Here is an 18212-nt window from a genome sequence, read left to right on the forward strand (position 1 = left end):
GTTAATTTATATATCTAGTGATGACTAAAGTAGTTCTACAAGGTGGGCTTTGGACATATATTTTATTTTTTAAATTTCAAAATAATTACTTTTTCAAAGTAACAGAAGCATAGACCTTTTCATGAGGGCTGCAAAGAGTAGCTTCTCACGCTTTGGCCCCTGATATATCCTCTGAGGTGGACACAGGTAGGGATTGGGTCAGGGAGGGGGTACAAAAGGAGACATTTAAGGCTTCTACTTCATCCATATCAACAGATGTAATTACTTTCAAACAAGGCTTTCCCTGGATCCAATATGAAACATTTCAGCCCCTGGAAACACTACAAAAAAACTATATAAGGAGCAGTATGTCTGTTGTTTATCTGCTAATGTCCCCAAATGTCACCAAGGTAATTATTTGGATGACATTTTTGTGATGCAGCTGGACATTGTTACAGTTAATATAAAATCTGCCTTTGGCAACTACTTTATTTCCACCTACATCAAACTGTGGATGCATGATCACTTTTCCTGGGAGAATACTAGCCTCCCCCAAAAGACATCTCTGCCCTCAGCTTTTGCTTCGTGTGCTCTGCATACTAATACCCAATGCAAAAGAAAAAGGAAAAAAGAGTAATATATATAATCTTTATCTTAATATGTATATCTGGAACTTTCAGAGATATTTATAAATATAATTCACAAAATACAATAACACTGATATTTCCTTCCTTTTTTGAAATAGATTTCAGCTATCCCCAGGAGTCTGAATTCACAAAATGCACACTGTTAAAACTTTTTGCCTCTATAAATTCATATTTGCTCTCAAAGAGCATGTGATTGGCAAAGCTGGATTTTTTTCTACTATGATTATAATAAAAATATATTTTTAGAAACATAAAGATTATAGATTTTTCCCACAAACTCACATGCAAATTGGAGCTTCGCCTTCTGGCTCAGAATTGTTCCCAGAGGGTTGGTGGCCAGGCACTGGTACGTGCCAGTATCTTGATCTGTGCGGGGGCTACTGATTGCCAAACTGCCTCCGTCCAACCTGTAGTGATAGCTCATGGTAAAATCAATATCTGTGCCATTTTGCTTCCACCTTCAAGGAAAAAAAAATCAAATCATGTTTCTGATATACAGAGTTGACCACCCCTGTGTTAAACAACATGCACCTGTAATTCCTGAGACTGTTAAAATGAAACAAAACATGGTTTTATGTGGATATATCCCACCAGTTTCATAAAAGATAATTGTCTTCATGAGCTCTGTGATATCAATAACTATGTTATTTTGAAGATCTTCTACTCTTTACAGATTATGAACATTCACCCAAATGTGTACAAAGAGGCAATAGAACTCTTGAGAAATAAAAAGTAGACATTCAGTCAATAAACCTGGCTGCCCTATTCCTATAGCAACTTTTCAAATAACACGTACCATACCTGAACACGCACAACTGATACTGCAAAATTGAATGTCAAAATGATTTAGACAGGGCTTCCCTGGTGGCGCAGTGGTTGAGAGTCTGCCTGCCGATGCAGGGGACGCGGGTTTGTGCCCCGGTCCGGGGGGATCCCACATGCCGCGGAGCAGCTGGGCCTGTGAGCCGTGGCCGCTGAGGCTGCGCGTCCGGAGCCTGTGCTCCGCAACAGGAGAGGCCACAACAGTGAGAGGCCCGCGTACCGCAAAAAGAAAAAAAAAATGATTTAGACATAGAAATCCAAGAAAAATATATTAGAAATGGCACAAAGAAAGCCAGCAAAGATTTTACAATGCCAATTTGAGGCCGATAACAAAACAAAAATAACCAGAGTACTTTAGAACATGATTGTCTCTGTTAGTCTCTTACTAGGAAAATTAATTTCAACAGTATTTAGAAATACTGAATATTTTTCAGTATTTCTACAGTATTTAGAAATATTTCAACAGTATTTAGAAATGCCAAACTAAAATTATACCTTAACAAAAACAAATGCATTTTGAGAAGTTTCTATGTTAGGCTGCAAAAAGTTTCTTGGCTTACCTATTAGTCAACAATTTTTTTGTACATGAATTAAGTATCAGAAAGGCCTAACAGTTATATTTATTTTCAAAGAAATATAAGATGTTTTAGAAATTGCATTTGGTCATTTTAAGATGAATGAATAGCCAGTAATTACCTTTAACTGGACTCACTTCCCCCACCTTGCAACCCCTAACTTCCATCAAAATATTCAGACATTTTGAAATAAGAATATTACATACTTAAACAGATATATTTCTAGGGCACAAGCTGTGTGTAGTCATACAAAGCATTTAAGAAAAGAGATATTTTAACCTCTTTTTTTTTTTTTTTTTTTGTGGTACGTGGGCCTCTCACTGTTGTGGCCTCTCCCATTGCGGAGCACAGGCTCTAGACGTGCAGGCTCAGTGGCTATGGCTCACGGGCCCAGCCGCTCCGCAGCATGTGGGATCCTCCCGGACCGGGGCACGAACCCATGTCCCCTGCATCGACAGGCGGACCCTCAACCACTGCGCCACCAGGGAAGCCCGTTTTAAACTATTCAATTAAGATAATCAGTCAGAAAAACAAGTGAGTGGCCTCTTCCTATGTAATATAGCCAATTTCCAAATCATATTTTTGTAGGGTCTGTGCCAGCTTTGCAGTTTCTTCCCTTATTTTGGTAGAGGTAGCTAACTGTAAGAAAGGAATGACATTTTATAGCATTATTCCAGATGTCATTGGCTTTTTTAGGAGTATTCTGAAACATCCCGTGGAAAAAGTCTGGCAAATATCTACAACAGTAGAAAAGAAATACGGACTTAGGTAATCTACCCTATTAAAGATGAGAAGTGATTGACCAGATATCAAATCATCCAGAGGTTTTGAACAAACTCTGTCACTTTTAAATTATTTAGCCAATTCTTGTGCACCTCAACTTCATTTTAATAAAGGAAGTTGAAAGACAGCAGTCGAAAATAATATATTTCATTTGCCTGATCTATCTGCCAAATTTTTTTCTAGAGAAATTTGTTCGGCCTCTTGTTCTAATTTCAGAAGAAGAAAATGGCGAAAACTATTATTTTTTAGGCCTATCTGAAGCTTCGAATATTCTTCTTGCCAGCACTGTAATACTGTCTTACATGGTCTTTTAACCTTTGTGTTCCCTTTCATTTTCAATGCAAAGGCTATACAGCACTTAGTTGGCCAGCTCTCTTTAATTTTGGAATCAATCACTGAAATAACTGCTGTCATCATTATATGCTCCTAATTAAGCTCAGTAATTGTTTTTCAACACAAATTCAAAGTTGTTGGCTTAGCTGCAGCAAATGAATTTTTCACAGTATCCCCATAATCATTCTAATCACTATGGTACAATGATTATTAAACTGTGCATATAGATCAAGGGTTCAAGTCATGGTGTGGGCTTTGTCCTAATTAATATGTTTAAATCAATGGAGAAATAGTATTAATGAATTCAAGTGATTGTCATACAAATGTTACGGATAGAATTGCATGCCCAGGAGAATTATCCCATGATGCAAACTAGGAAATATGCTATAGATGATTATTTTAAGCATCTGCCTTAATATCATATTAATTCCATGAAACATATGGATTTGAACTAAAATCTTGAACTTTTTCTGGTGAACATCCTTCCCTGTTGAGTAGTTAAGAATATAATGGCTGGGGGCTATATTTGTTTGCTGGCCTGTGATAATGCATGAGAGTGTGTGTGTGTGTGTGTGTGTGTGTGTGTGTGTGTGCACGTGAGTGTTTTTTCACAACTGAGCCTTGCTTTAGAATTACACGGAGCACTATTTCTGGGCCCATCCCTAGACCTTTGAAGAACTTCAAAAATATAAATTTTTTAGTAGTCTCTCTGGGTGATCGTAATGTGCACTAAACTTGGCTCCATTGACCCTGTGGAAAGAGTCCTAGGCCTAGCTTTGACATTCCTTTGCTGTGTATGCTTGTGCAAGTAATGACTTCTCCAAAAATCATATCCATCAATTATAAAATTTGCACAATAAAAATATCCTGCTTTATCACATGAGGTTGTTAAGAAGATCAAGTGAGGAAATGAATAAAAAGAATAGAAGGCAGAGTAACAACTTTTATGATTTTTACTCAGAGACCTAGAGCTTCTCCAGATTTAAGAATGTCTTTGTGACTAGAGTAGATTAAATTAACAGAAAGGAACCTCCTCTTGTGACCAGGTCCAGAGAACATGTGTTAGAAATCCTCTATGACATTCAAAGATAGTGTATCTGATAGAGAGTGTATCCAACGTAAAAATGATTTATGTGTGTGTTCCTTCATTTTCCCAAATAAAAGATATATTCTGAGCTGGAACTAAGCTCATTACTATCTGATTTTCCTAAACTTTTTAAAGTATAAGCAATCCTACCCAAGTACATTTTTGCATAACCCATTTTCCTTCCCTTAACAAAGCTTCCTGGTTAGATGTTAATTTCCATGTGTTGCCTGGTCTTTTAAAGAATAAAGAATGATCCTTTCCATGGGAAAACTTCTGTGCTGACTTGCCTGACATCTGTATCTTCTTGTTTTCTACTGAAATCCTGTCTGTGAAGGTGTTGACTCCAACTGTAAGTGACTTTAGGCAAGTTACTTTTAAACTGTTTCCAAAGTTCTGCTTTAAATATTGCTTATTTTCTCCTATGAGATTTCATTTGCTAAGGGAATTTACTAAAAGGAATAAAACACACCTTAAAGTCAACCACACCCTCACTTTGTGGATAAGGAATCCAATGCCAGGAGAAAGAAATGATTATTCCAAGGTCACATATGGAATGGATCTAAGTCAAAGGCTCTTTAATACGGCTTCACACTATATCCAAATAACCTCAAATAATGTTAGACTCTGAATCATAAAGATTGTTCCTCTATTTCATATACACACACACAATCTAAGATGAATACAGTTACGATGTTTTTTAAAAATAAATTTTAAGTTAGAAAGGATTATATTAAAACTAAATTTTGTATTTTGTTGCTAATGTGCATTGTCTGAAATACCTCTGCCCTTTGCTTTATTATCAAGAAAATTGGGTCTTAGTCTGACATTTAAGCATTAAAAACTTGGTTTTGTTCTCACTCTTTTTTCAAAGCCTCTTGCCTATGAGTATTTTATACCATGATATTAGAGCCGAGCTAAACCTGGTTATGGGGATTGGAAATAAGAAGCTAAATTACCTCCTAAATTAGGAGGTCTTTAGCCTCCTAATTTTTACGTATGTTAGAAACAGAAGCCATTTCACAACACTGGAATTTGCAATCTCTTCATTCAGTGTATTTCTTCATAGTTAATATTAGCAAATTGTTGTGAGAACCACTGTTTTATATCTTTCGGCCTGTTAATAAGCCAATAGATATTTTTATATAAGTACATGATTGACTGATGATTTATCTTACTTATACTTAGCAAATGTTTCTTATTTTATAGGGATTCATACATTTTTTTTCCTTTCTCTAACAAATTCTGTCAATCTTTAGGATCAATCAAATTGGCATTCAAAAATAAAATTCCAACTTAAACTGTAAGGTGATCCTGAAAAATGTGTTAATCACATTTTTATATATTTAACCAAATTTTAAGTTAAGTAAGATAACTCTGTATTTAAGGAAAACAAACCACCAACCATGAACTGGGTGAACCAATTTATAAGCTAAGTAATCTTCATCAACCAGATGGACTTTATTGGTTTGGGTGCCCTAAAGATAGGAAAGCTTTAATAAAGTGTAGTAAGACACAGTTTTTCAGCTCTTTTGTTGTAAAAAACAAATTCTGAAGTTCTTTTGACAAAATACAATGTAAAGGAGAGTTCTCTTTAACTTTGTGCGTTTAAGTCATTTAGCTAGTTAATCTAGACAATCTTAAGATCAAAGTAATTATACATAGAAATTTGGTATTTTTAATGGAACATAAAAATCACGCCAAGCCAGCTTATTTTGCCAAAATGGACTGAAATTGTTGCTTTTTGTGTGTGATGATTTAACTTAACTACTAAAAATTAAAACTTAAAAAAAATGCTTTTAAAATCCCAAAGCCAATAGTGATTTTAAAATCAATAGTGATTTTAATATTTATTCTACTTTTCCTATATTCACACTGCATATGCAGTTCTTACCAACAAAATATCTTTATGATTTATATAAGCATAATACATACATGCATATATTTTTAAATTTGTGAAGTCTACCCACAAGGTGGATCAGATTCTGCCTTTACTGCAATATTCTAAGAACTGAAACACTACAGAACTTTCTGCCTTATTATTTCAGAGGTAATATGTGAGGAGCAAATATATATTTTTCTACTTGCCCAGAATGAAAATTCCTTTTCTGCATTAGATGGTACATAGCTGTCTTCAACATGTTTTTCTAAAACCAGTGCTTTTTGGGTGATGGAACATGTCAGTGGAGCCACAAAAATTAGTCGGATAAAATAAAGTTTCCATCTGGATTAATTCCTTTTAGGGGAACATTTTCACAGGCGTTGTATTTGGGGCAACTGAGGCAGTGGCTCCAAATTGTGGGGAAGGGAGTGCAAAATGAACTTGTGCTTTATAGTCTTTCATATTGGGGAAACAAATCTTTTCCTGTCCTTTCCCTTTATTTTTTCTTCTTTTTTCCTGTATTCCTTCCCTCCTCCCTTCCTTCCTTCCTTTCTTCTTTCCTTCCGTTTTCTTTCTTTCTTTTCCTCTGTCAATTCTCTCCATAACATGGCACTGCATGGCACCAATCTCAAGAATAACTGTTCTAAGCAGACCTAATCAATAAGTCATAATAGTGGTTGCTGTGGGTGGGGGTGGGGTAGTCATCACTTGGCAAGTGGCATGAGGGAACAGTTTGCCGTACCAGAAATGTCCATATCTTCATTTGAGTGGTGGGCACGCAGCTGTATACCTATGTAAAAATTCTTTGAGCTGTACACTTGAAATTAAGTCACTTTATTGTGTGTATATTTTACCCCGAAGACAAAGAAAAAAAACAAGCAGTGTGGTACTCAGAAGTAGAACTTTACCTATAATGGGGTGAAGGGTAACCATTAGCAGCACAATTCAGGATGATTTCAGATTTTGACAAATCCAAAGGAAAAATAACATCTTGTGGTTCCTGGGTAAAAATAGGACGGCTCAAACGACCATCACCTGGAAAAAGAAAAGAATTACACCACATGAAAAAACCTGACCCTGTTTTGAATGCAAGACTGAATTAGACATCAAGTCAATACATAGTTTTAAAAACATTTTATCTTGAAATAATCGCAAACATATGGAAAATGTTTCAGAAATGGTACAAAAATTTTCTTTCCATGCCATTTAGAGTAATTTTGCAAATTTATGCCACATCATCCCAAATAAATTAGTTTATATTTCCTACAAAGCGTACGATAAAATGATCAAAATCAAGGAATTAACATTGATTCAATACTAGCATCTAATCTTCAGATCCCATTTCTCCATTTTCCCTAATAAAATCCTTTATAGCAAAAAGATCCAGTAGAGAATCACAGATTTCATTTAGTTGTTTTCTCCTCTTAGTCTCCTTCAATGCAGAACAATTTCCCAGTCTTTCCTTGGTTTTCCTCACCTTGGTACCTTTGAAAATTACAAGGCACTGATCTGGTAAAGTTTCACTCAATTTGGGCTTATCTGAGTGTCGACAGGGTAGGGGTCCTGGTAGGAGCTGTGTGCTGAGGGTATGCGTAATAAAAAGGGTCTATAAAGATTTTAAAAAACAGTAATAAAACCAATGAGAAAACTGGCTCTTATTTTTAAAAATTATCACCATGAAAAAGACTGGTCCCCACCAGCCAGACTATATTGATCACATTGTCTTGCCATCTTGTCCCTCCATTCCCCTCACCCACTGGGTGCACCACTTTGTCTGCTGTTTCATTACAGTTAGATTCAGGAATGCTGTATGCTTCAGATTGTATCCTACCAGATAGTGCAGGACTTCTATTTGTCCCATTTCTGCTGAAGTTAACTTTGATCACTTGGTTAACATGCTGCTGCCTGCTAGACTTCTCCACTATAAAATTGCTTTTTTCCCCCCCTTTGTAATTGGTAAACATTTTGTGGTTAGGGACTTTGAGACAATGTAAATATACTGTTCCTTACTGAACATTTAAATTTTTTATTTATATATTTCTATCAGTATGATCTACTCTATCACTGTGAATCCATCGTTTCTTATTTTATTAAAGTTATGATCCATTACTATTTACTTTGTTGCCCAAATCATCACTGATTTGGCCAGCAGGAGCCATTCAAGCTGGTTTCTTCATCTTTTTGACATGTGCCTATCATTCTTTATACTATTCTTTACTTTCTGGTACAAGAAAGTTTTGCAGAATCACCTTGCATTTCTCCTGTTCCAGCCATCGAAGTAGTCTTTTTTTTCCCTAAGCAAACCTTGTTCCTTTTATTAGAGAATGGTATGTAGAAACCATGATCTGGAACTAAGTGTACTTATTGTTATTGAGGTGTTCTTGCTCTGAGGATTTTCAGTGTGTGCATGTGTGTGTGTGTGTGTGTGTGTGTGTGTGTAGGTTTTATAGATTATATGTGTGAATACATATAGATACTTATATGAATTTATAAACACATATGAATATATATAAATATGCATATGTATAATTTTATATACAGACATATATTTATGTAAATATGTATATATGTGTGTGTGTGTGTGTATATTCTTATTCCATACTTCTATCTATCTATGGTGATTTATAGTGGGTTTATTATAGGTTTTTTTCTGTCTATATTTTTAATTTTATTTATTTTTGGCTGTGTTGCGTCTTCGTTGCTGCATTCCGGCTTTCTCTAGTTGTGGCAAGCGGGGGCTACTCTTCGTTGCAGTGCACGGGCTTCTCCTTGTGGTGGCGTCCCGTGTTGCGGAGCACAGGCTGTAGGCACGCTGGCTTCAGTAGGCAGCATGCAGGCTCAGTAGTTGTGGCTTGCGGGCTGTAGAGCACAGGCTCAGTAGTTGTGGCTCACGGACTTAGTTACTCCACGACACGTGGGATCTTCCTGGACCAGGGATCGAACCCGTGTCCCCTACATTGACAGGCGGATTCTTATCCACTGAGCCACCAGGGAAGTCCTCTGTCTATATTTTTAACTCCCTGTTCCAGCTGTGAGAACCCTGGTTTCCACTATTCTCAGTGTATTTATGAATTTGTTCAATCTCCTTGTATGTAACTAACCTCCAGTTACTGTCACCACCTTCTCCCCTATGTGAAGCTCCTCTTCACCCTGTACAGATTCTGATACCTGCTGCAAGTTTTACTCCCATACCTTCTTTGACACCACTTGTAAGCTGTCTCCTACCTCCTCACCTCACTCATGTTCTGACCCTGTGCAGGGTCTCCCTCCTATGAGGATGCTGTCTTTCCTCTTGACCTCTGACAATCTGTGCATGGTTATATTCCAAAGTGGATAACTTTCTCACATCCTTGAGGATCTAACATGTCACCCTGGAATGCCCTTTCCCTGTGGAGACTCTGTCCTCACTCGGTTAGCTTCCAGGTTTCTACCTTCACCACCCTCTCCTGGCAGTGGAACCCTCCTCAGGCTTCTCAGACTCTGATAGCCTGCGCCAGGCCACCTCAGTAAGGGCATGCCCTTCTCACCTTCCTCGGGCTCTGCCACTCCACTGGGCCACCGTTGCCTTACCCCTTGTCCTGCATGCCTGACCTTCTCACCACTCTTAGGCTCCAGCAACTCATGCTGGACTGCTGTGGTGCTCATCGTCCACATTCATGTATATGCCTACCTTACAGAGCCCCACTTCATGGCATTTGCACTGAATAGTTAAGAAAGAAAGATTTGGAGGAAAGGAGGAGGAACAGTTTGGTACTTATGTTTTAGGTTAAATTCTGTGTTTTTAAAATGTGCAAATGAATACATAAAGCAAAAACCTCATCATGTTAGGATTTAATTTTAGGACACCCAGTCCAGAACTCTAGTAGTTGTACCTGAGGGTCATGTATGAGCATGATCATTTCCTCTGATACCAACCACAGCTCTAGAGAATCTCAAAGTTGGTAGGTCTTTTGTAGACCATTCAGGCCAGACTTCTTGGTTTGGAAAGACAATAGAGCTAGTGGTCAATAGCATGTGCCCTTGAATCAAATGGGCTTCAGTGGATTTGTGAAATTTGCAGTCTTCATTGACAAAATAGACTCTGTACATCAGATGGTTATTTTGAGATTTAATGGCATATTACTTATAAAGTATATCACATTGTGCCTGGTACATGTAAATGTATAATCATCAAATTGTAAAAATTACCATCATTATTGTCATCATCATCATCATCCTTATTATTATTACACACAGGGAAAGGGAAACTAAAACCCAGGAAGTTGAATCATCTTTTCCAAATTCACCATCTGCGTTGAGAAATAGGAGGAAGTTAAACTTAGGCATCTTGATTCTCTAACTGTTTTCACCATCCACTCAGATCTACTTCTTTCTTACAGAATATTTGCACCCAGGTAAAATATTAATTTAGTAACTTTATCTTAAATTGTAATTTTAGTATACTCCATTATTTACCTAGAAGTTCAGACAGTTATTAGCTGTATAATGCTGGACAAGTTATAACTCTTAACTATAAAGTAGCAATACATCTTACATTTTTGTTTTTTTGTAAAGGCTGATTGAGAAAGAGTGAGTTAAACATGTAATACAGACTTTCCTTACTCTAGTACCTAATGAAATGCACAAGGAATTATAAATATAAATAAGCAACAAACAAATTAACAGTGTCTGAATAAGAAAAGGGACAAATTCCAATGCCATTGGCTTAAAAATAATCAAAATAAGCGAAGAAACAACAGAAAAAAACACATTTGTGCATAAGAAGAGTTTGTCCAGGCTCAGAGGGGCAAAAAAGTTCTTGACGTCTTAATCTCATCCCTAACCTCTGTGAGATTTACTGGTGAAATGACAAAATTCTGAGAATTCTCATAACAACCTCCAATTCTGGAGTTAAGCAGATTTGTATATACATGCATAGTGTGTTTTAATCTGTTTTCTCTTCTGGCTGAAGAGAGGAGTAGACAGGGCTCCTGGAGAAAAAAGAGTGAAGCAGAGAAGCATGAATAGTAAAGCTGACTCTGTTTCACAAACTAATAGTTTCACACCTATATATTCACTTGGTAAAATTGCTAACGCCCAACCAAAAAATGATGCATTTCCCCAATAAAGTATACCTATGACTCTTCCACCAATAATCTTGCTACAAACCACTAAAAAAAAACCTTAAAATAGAAGCACCCAGATATTCTGCTAAAGGCTGAGCTTCCCACAATCCCAGTATTCCCTCAGGCTACGAAATGGGGGTACTCATGATATGTGGGTATTCAGCCTCCAAAATGGAGCTAAAAGGAAGAAAACAAACAGTTCCTTGATATGATGAGAAGAACATTTAAAAATATCCCTTTCTATAAAGAGATGACTGAGTTGTCTACACACAGTGCCTCAAGTATGAGCAAATGAAAAGAAGTGGAATAGTAAGTATGGACATGTATTGCAACAATAAAAGTGAAAAACATAGCATGCCAAAGATAGACAAAATATCCAATCTAGAAGAAAATATAACTCAAGGAATCCTAGGAAATTTCTCAAAATTTTTCACACAGTAGAGTAAGAACCTGAATTCAAAAAATGTAACTCAGTGGCAAGATGAAAAAGACAAACTATAGCATCAGATAAATTAGGATGTAACTTAAACATAAAAATTGCAACCAAAAGAGCATCATTAAAGAATTAATAAATCAACTAAAATAGGCAAGAAACAAAACAGATACCTACTAAAAGGTTACTGACATAAAGAGAAGATTAGAGATAATTGTGATGAATACAATAAAAAAAACACAGATAAGAGGGAAGAGAAGGTAATGGATAAGAAAGATAGATAAAAGATGATCCAACATAAAGATCCTTGATGTCACTGAGATAGACAAACAAATGTATTGAAAGATATTAGCAAGAAAACCTCCTGTGAATTGAACGAATACACCACATTCCAGAGTCATTTTAGAGAGAGGACTTAACACCAAAGCACGTGTTAGTTAAGTGACTGATGTTCAAACTTAAAGAAAGACTTTGCAAGAAGACCAGGTTGAAACAGAAAATTACTTAAAAGAGTGAAAGATAAAATCAGATTAATTTCAGATTTTATAATAGTAGCATTAGCATTCTATACCAGAAGACAGTGAGGGAAAGTCTACAGTATTCTGAATAAAAGGGTGACATGACTGTTAGTACCCACTGATATAGCTTTCGAATCTAATGACATTCAACATTCTTTAACATCAGAAAACAAACAAAAAACCCTCAGGGAATATAACATAAATGAACACTCTTAAATAAACGACTTAACAATGAAGTCTATCCAGGTAAAAATGAACCAATATACAGATCTCAAGAATGAAGGAGGGGGCTTCCCTGGTGGCGCAGTGGTTGAGAGTCTGCCTGCCGATGCAGGGGACGTGGGTTCGTGCCCCTGTCCGGGAAGATCCCACATGCCACGGAGCAGCTGGGCCCGTGAGCCATGGCCACTGAGCCTGCGTGTCCGGAGCCTGTGCTCCGCAACGGGAGAGGCCACAACAGTGAGAGGCCTGCATACCGCCAAAAAAAAAAAAAAAAAAAAAAAGAATGAAGGAGGAATAGGATGCACAATGAATACATTTAAATATAAAACTACCACTTAAGAACCATGTTGGTTTTAGTTATAGAACAGAATATGAATGCCATAAACTTGGATAATATAACAGTATAGACAGAAAAATGAGGGATGGGTAAAAGAGTATAGTTTGAAATGTGTGAGTGCTAATATCATCTTCTTTCATAGCAAAAATTCAAGAGGAATATGAGCAGGGTTTTTTTGTTTGTTTTTTCATAGATCTTTATAATTTAAACATTTTCAACCACCTTCCTCTTCCCCTAAAAAGAAAACCTGGCTGAAATATTAAGCACCGTGCTATGCACAAAATAGGCAGACAACAAATGTTAATTTATCTTCCTTTACCTTCACTCAGAGAAAAGCTCTGTTCAATCTTCATATAATCTAAATTAAGGGTATAACTTGACTTAATAATATTTTATATTTGGGAGAGTAATTTGTAGTTTTCCAAGGAGTTTTACGTGCACCAAGTAACAAATTAAATTCCTGTGACACGTTTTTTGAGACATACATTTCCATTCCCATTTGACAGATGAAGAACTTGAGACGAATGGAATCAGGCATTTTCTAACAAACTTTGGTTCATTTTGAAAGACAGAAAAGCTTGGTTTTGGTGAATTATCATCAGTCCATATCTTATTTAGTCATTTATATTTGTTGTTATCAAATTTTTAAGAGCTTGAATTCATACCAGTAAAATGTCTAGCTTTTGTCAACTAATTGTTTAGTCTCTTGTGGTAAATCTTTAGATTTTTTTCATATTGCAATGAAATGATTAAATAATAGCAGATTTTGTTGCTTTGCCTACAGTGTCAGAAAGCAAGGACAACATGAGCTTTCTGTACAAGAAGAGCTGAAACCATGTGACAATATAATATCAAAAGCAAGAAATCAAAAATGCTTTTTAAGTACCTTTTCTTTAAAAATGCACTAGACCTTAGGAAAAGTGTCGGTATTTTGATCAATAGTGATTAAATAGTTGTATTGACAACACCTACTGCTATAAAATCACCTACAATATAATGCTACACAATAAGAAATGTTTTACTTGGCAATAAAGGAAGAACTTTGCAATAGAGGAACATTGAAAAGTAAATAATTTTAAATGACAATTAAAAGCAAATTATACAATGTTATTGAAAATTCATGTAGGGTTCTGCCCCATTTTTCTTTCTCTTTATCTTCCATGGAGTTAAAAAAAAATTAGTCCTGTAATCTGACTCCAATACTGGATCAAACTACCAGAATCTAAAGTTCATTGTCATCCCCCTGAATGCCAAAAACTTTTGATTATATCGACGACAGTCACATTTTGTCATTTCTGAACAGTTCATGAACAGCTTTATGGAGAATCATCTCTTAACTGATAGGAATAGGCCCTTAAGTTCGTATTTTTTTAATTCACCCCATTCTTATGGCCATGAATGACTGGACAAAAGGTGAATATGTCCTGCTCGGCTGCTGTACTTCTCTCTCCTGGGAATTAGGAAATAAAATGAAGAGGTTCTTAGTTTCTGATTGTTACTTGAATAGAGAGGAGGTTCTTCAGGATTATTAGAGCCTCCGTCTTCCATAAAACTTGTTAAGAGTTAAGAGAATGCTAGCCTAGATGGACCCTCAAGATGCCAGAGAAATAAGACGTGGAGATCACTTTCCTCCCCACAGCTGCTTAAAAAATACATCTACATGTGAAACAACTCCTACAGAACACCTCCTGAATGCTGGCAGAAGACCTCAGACTTCCCAAAAGGCAAGAAACTCTCCGTGTAACTGGGTAGGGCAAAAGAAAAAAGAGAGACAAAAGAATAGGGACGGGACCTGCACCTAGGGGAGGGAGCTGTGAAGGAGGAAAAGTTTCCACACACTAGGAAGCCCCTTCGCTTGCAGAGAAGGGGGATGGGTGGGGGGGGGAAGCCATGGAGGAGAGTGCAGCAACAGGGGTGCAGAGGGCAAAGCGGAGAGATTCCCACACAGAGGATCGGTGCCGACCAGCACTCACCAGCCTGAGAGGCTTGTCTGCTCACCCACCGGTGTGGGTGGGTGCTGGGAGCTGAGGCTCTGGCTTCGGAGGTCAGATCCCAGGAAGAGGACTGGGGTTGGCTGCGTGAATACAGACTGAAGGGGGCTAGTGCACCACAGCTAGCTGGGAGGGAGTCCGGGAAAAAGTCTGGAGCTGCCTAAGAGGCAAGAGATGATTGTTTCAGGTTGCGCGAGGAGAGGGGATTCAGAGCACCGCCTAACTGAGCTTCAGAGACGGGCTCGAGCCATGGCATTCAGCACAGACACAAGAGACAGGCATGAGACGCTAAGGCTGCTGCTGCAGCCACCAAGAAGCCTGAGTGCAAGTACAGGTCATTATCCACACCTCCCCTTCTGGGAGCCTGTGCAGCCCACCACTGCCAGGGTCCCGTGATCCAGGGACAACTTCCCTGGGAGGACACAGGGCACGGCTCAGGCTGTTGCAACATCATGCTGGCCTCTGCCGCTGCAGGCTCGTACCGCATTCCGTACCCCTCCCTCTCCCCCGGCCTGAGTGAGCCAGAGCTCCCTAATCAGCCGCTCCTTTAACCCCCTCCTGTGTGGGCGAAGATCAGATGCCAGAGAGCGACCTACCTGCAGAGGCGGGGCCAAATCCAAAGCTGAACCCCAGGAGCTGTGCGAACAAAGAAGAAAAAGGGAAGTTGCTCCATGCAGCCTCAGAAGCAGCAGATTAAATTTCCACAATCAACTTGATGTACCCTGCATCTGTGGAATACCTGAATAGACAACAAATCATCCCAAAATTGAGGTGGTGGACTTTGGGAGAAACTGTACACTTGGGGTTTCCTGTACGCGACTGATGACTTTCTGATTTATATAGTTATCTTAGCTTAATTTTTAGTGCTGTAATCATTGGTGGATTTCTTTATTGGTTTCGCTGCTCTCTTCTTTTTATTATTTATTTATTTATTTTTATTTTAACGATATTTAAATTTTTTTTAAATTTTAATAACTTTTATTTATTTATTTATTTATTTATTTATTTTCTCTCTTTTCTTCTGAGCTGTATGGCTGACAGGGCATTGGTGCTCTGGCCTGGTGTCAGGCCTGAGCCTCTTAGGAGGGACAGCCAAGTTCAGGACATTGGACTACCAGAGAACTCCTGGCCCCACTTAATATCAATTGGCAAGAGCTCTCTCTGAGATCTCCATCTCAATGCTATGACCCAGCTCCACTCAACAACCAGTAAGCTCCACTGCAGGGCACCCCACACCAAACAACTAGCAAGAAAGGAACACAACCCCACCTGTCAGCAGAGGCTGCCTAAAATCACACTACGTTCACAAGCACCCCAAAACACCACTGGACGCAGTCTTGCCCACCAGAAAACCAAGATCCAGCCTCATCCACCAGAACACAGGCACCAGTCCCCTCCACCAGGAAGCCTACACAGCCCACTGAACCAATCTTAGCCACTGGGGGCAGACATAAAAACAACGGGAACTACGAACCTACAGCCTGTGAAAAGGAGACACCCCCAAACACAGTAGTTAAGCAAAATGAGAAGACAAAGTAATATGCAGCAGATGAAGGAGCAAGGTAAAAGCCCACCAGACCAAACAAATGAAGAGGAAATAGGCAGTCTATCTGAAGAGAATTCAGAGTAATGATAGTAAAGATGATCCAAAATCTTGGAAATAGAATAGAGAAAATACAAGAAATGTTTAAGAAGGACTGAGAAGAACTAAAGAGCAAATAAACAATGATGAACAACACAATAAATGAAATGAAAATTTTTCTAGAAGGAATCAATAGCAGAATAACTGAGGCAGAAGAATGGATAAGTGACCTGGAAGATAAAATAGTGGAAAAAAACTACCGCAGAGCAGAATAAAGAAAAAAAGAATGAAAAGAACTGAGGACTGTCTCAGAGACTTCTGTGACAATATTAAATGCACCAACATTTGAATTATAAGGGTCCCAGATGAAGAACAGAAAAAGAAAGGGACTGAGAAAATATTTGAAAAGATTATAGTTGAAAACTTCCCTAATATGGGAAAGGAAATAAGTCATTGAAGTCCAGGAAGTGCAGAGTCCCATACAGAATAAATTCAAGGATAAACACATCAAGACACATATTATCAAACTACCAAAAATTAAATACAAAGAAAAAATATTGAAAGCAACAAGGGAAAAGCAACAAATAACATACAACGGAATCCCCATAAGGTTAACAGCTGATGTTTCAGCAGAAACTCTGCAAGCCAGAAGGGAGTGGCAGGACATATTTAAAGTGATAAAAGGGAAAAAGCCTATGACCAAGATTACTCTACCCAGCAAGGATCTCATTCAGATTTGACGGGGAAATTAAAGCCTTTACAGTCAAGCAAAAGCTAAGAGAATTCAGCACCATGAAACCAGGTTTACAACAAATGCTAAAGGAACTTCTCTAGACAGGAAATACAAGAGAAGGAAAAGACCTACAATAACAAACCCAAAGAATTAAGAAAATGGTAATAGGAACATACATATTGATAATTACCTTAAATGTAAATGGATTAAGTGCTCCAACCAAAAGACATACACTGGCCGAATGGATACAAAAACAAGACCTGTACATATGCTATCTACAAGAGACCCATTTTAGACCTAGGGACACATACAGACTGAAAATGAGGGGATGGAAAAAGATATTCCATGCAAATGGAAATCAGAAGAAAGCTGGAGTAGCAATGGAGAAAGATGGAGTTAATTGATATTTATAGGACATTCCATTCAAAAAAACCCAGAATACACTTTCTTCTCAAGTGCTCATGGAACATCCTCCAGGATAGATCATATCTTGGGTCACAAATCAAGCCTAGGTAAATTTAAGAAAACTGAAATCGTATCAAGTGTCTTTTCTGACCATAATACTATGAGACTAGATATCAATTACAGGAAGAACACATAAAAAATGCAAACACATGGAGGCTAAACAGTATGCTACTAAATAACCAGGAGATCAATGAAGAAATCAAAGAGGAAATCAAAAAATACCTAGAAACAAATGACAATGAAAACATGACCCAAAACCTATGGGATGCAGCAAAAGCAGTTCTAAGAGGGAAGTTTATAGCAATACAATCCTACCTCAAGAAACAAGAAAAATCTCAAATAAACAACCTAACCTTACACCTAAAGCAAGTAGAAAAGGAACAAAAAAACCCCCAAAAGTTAGCAGAAGGAAAGAAATCATAAAGTTCAGATCAGAAATAAATGAAAAAGAAATGAAGGAAACAATAGCAAAGATCAATAAAAGTAAAAGCTGGTTCTTTGAGAAGATAAACAAAATTGGTAAACCATTAGCCAGACTCATCAAGAAAAAAAGGGAGAAGACTCAAATCAACAGAATTATAAATGAAAAAGAAGTAATAGCTGACACTGCAGAAATACAAAGGATCATGAGAGATTACTTCAAGCAACTATATGCCTATCAAATGAACAACCAGGAAGAAATGGACAAATTCTTAGAAAAGCACAACCGTCTGAGATTGAA

At 37.7% G+C, this 18212-nt stretch overlaps 1 protein-coding gene across 1 annotated transcript in view; it reads right to left on the bottom strand.

Annotated features, from left to right (window-relative positions):
- The window catches only part of CNTN6 (contactin 6), a gene marked incomplete at both ends in the record, with an annotated part of 231957 nt that overhangs the window by 142022 nt on the left and 71723 nt on the right, over nt 1-18212 (bottom strand). Inside the window, 2 exon segments of the mRNA XM_082849209.1 lie at nt 909-1084; nt 7014-7140. Of these exon segments, the coding sequence (XP_082705335.1) occupies nt 909-1084; nt 7014-7140 (303 nt within the window).

The sequence above is a fragment of the Leucopleurus acutus genome, assembly GCF_964270905.1.
Source record: "Leucopleurus acutus genome assembly, chromosome: 10".
Taxonomy (NCBI): domain Eukaryota; kingdom Metazoa; phylum Chordata; class Mammalia; order Artiodactyla; family Delphinidae; genus Leucopleurus; species Leucopleurus acutus.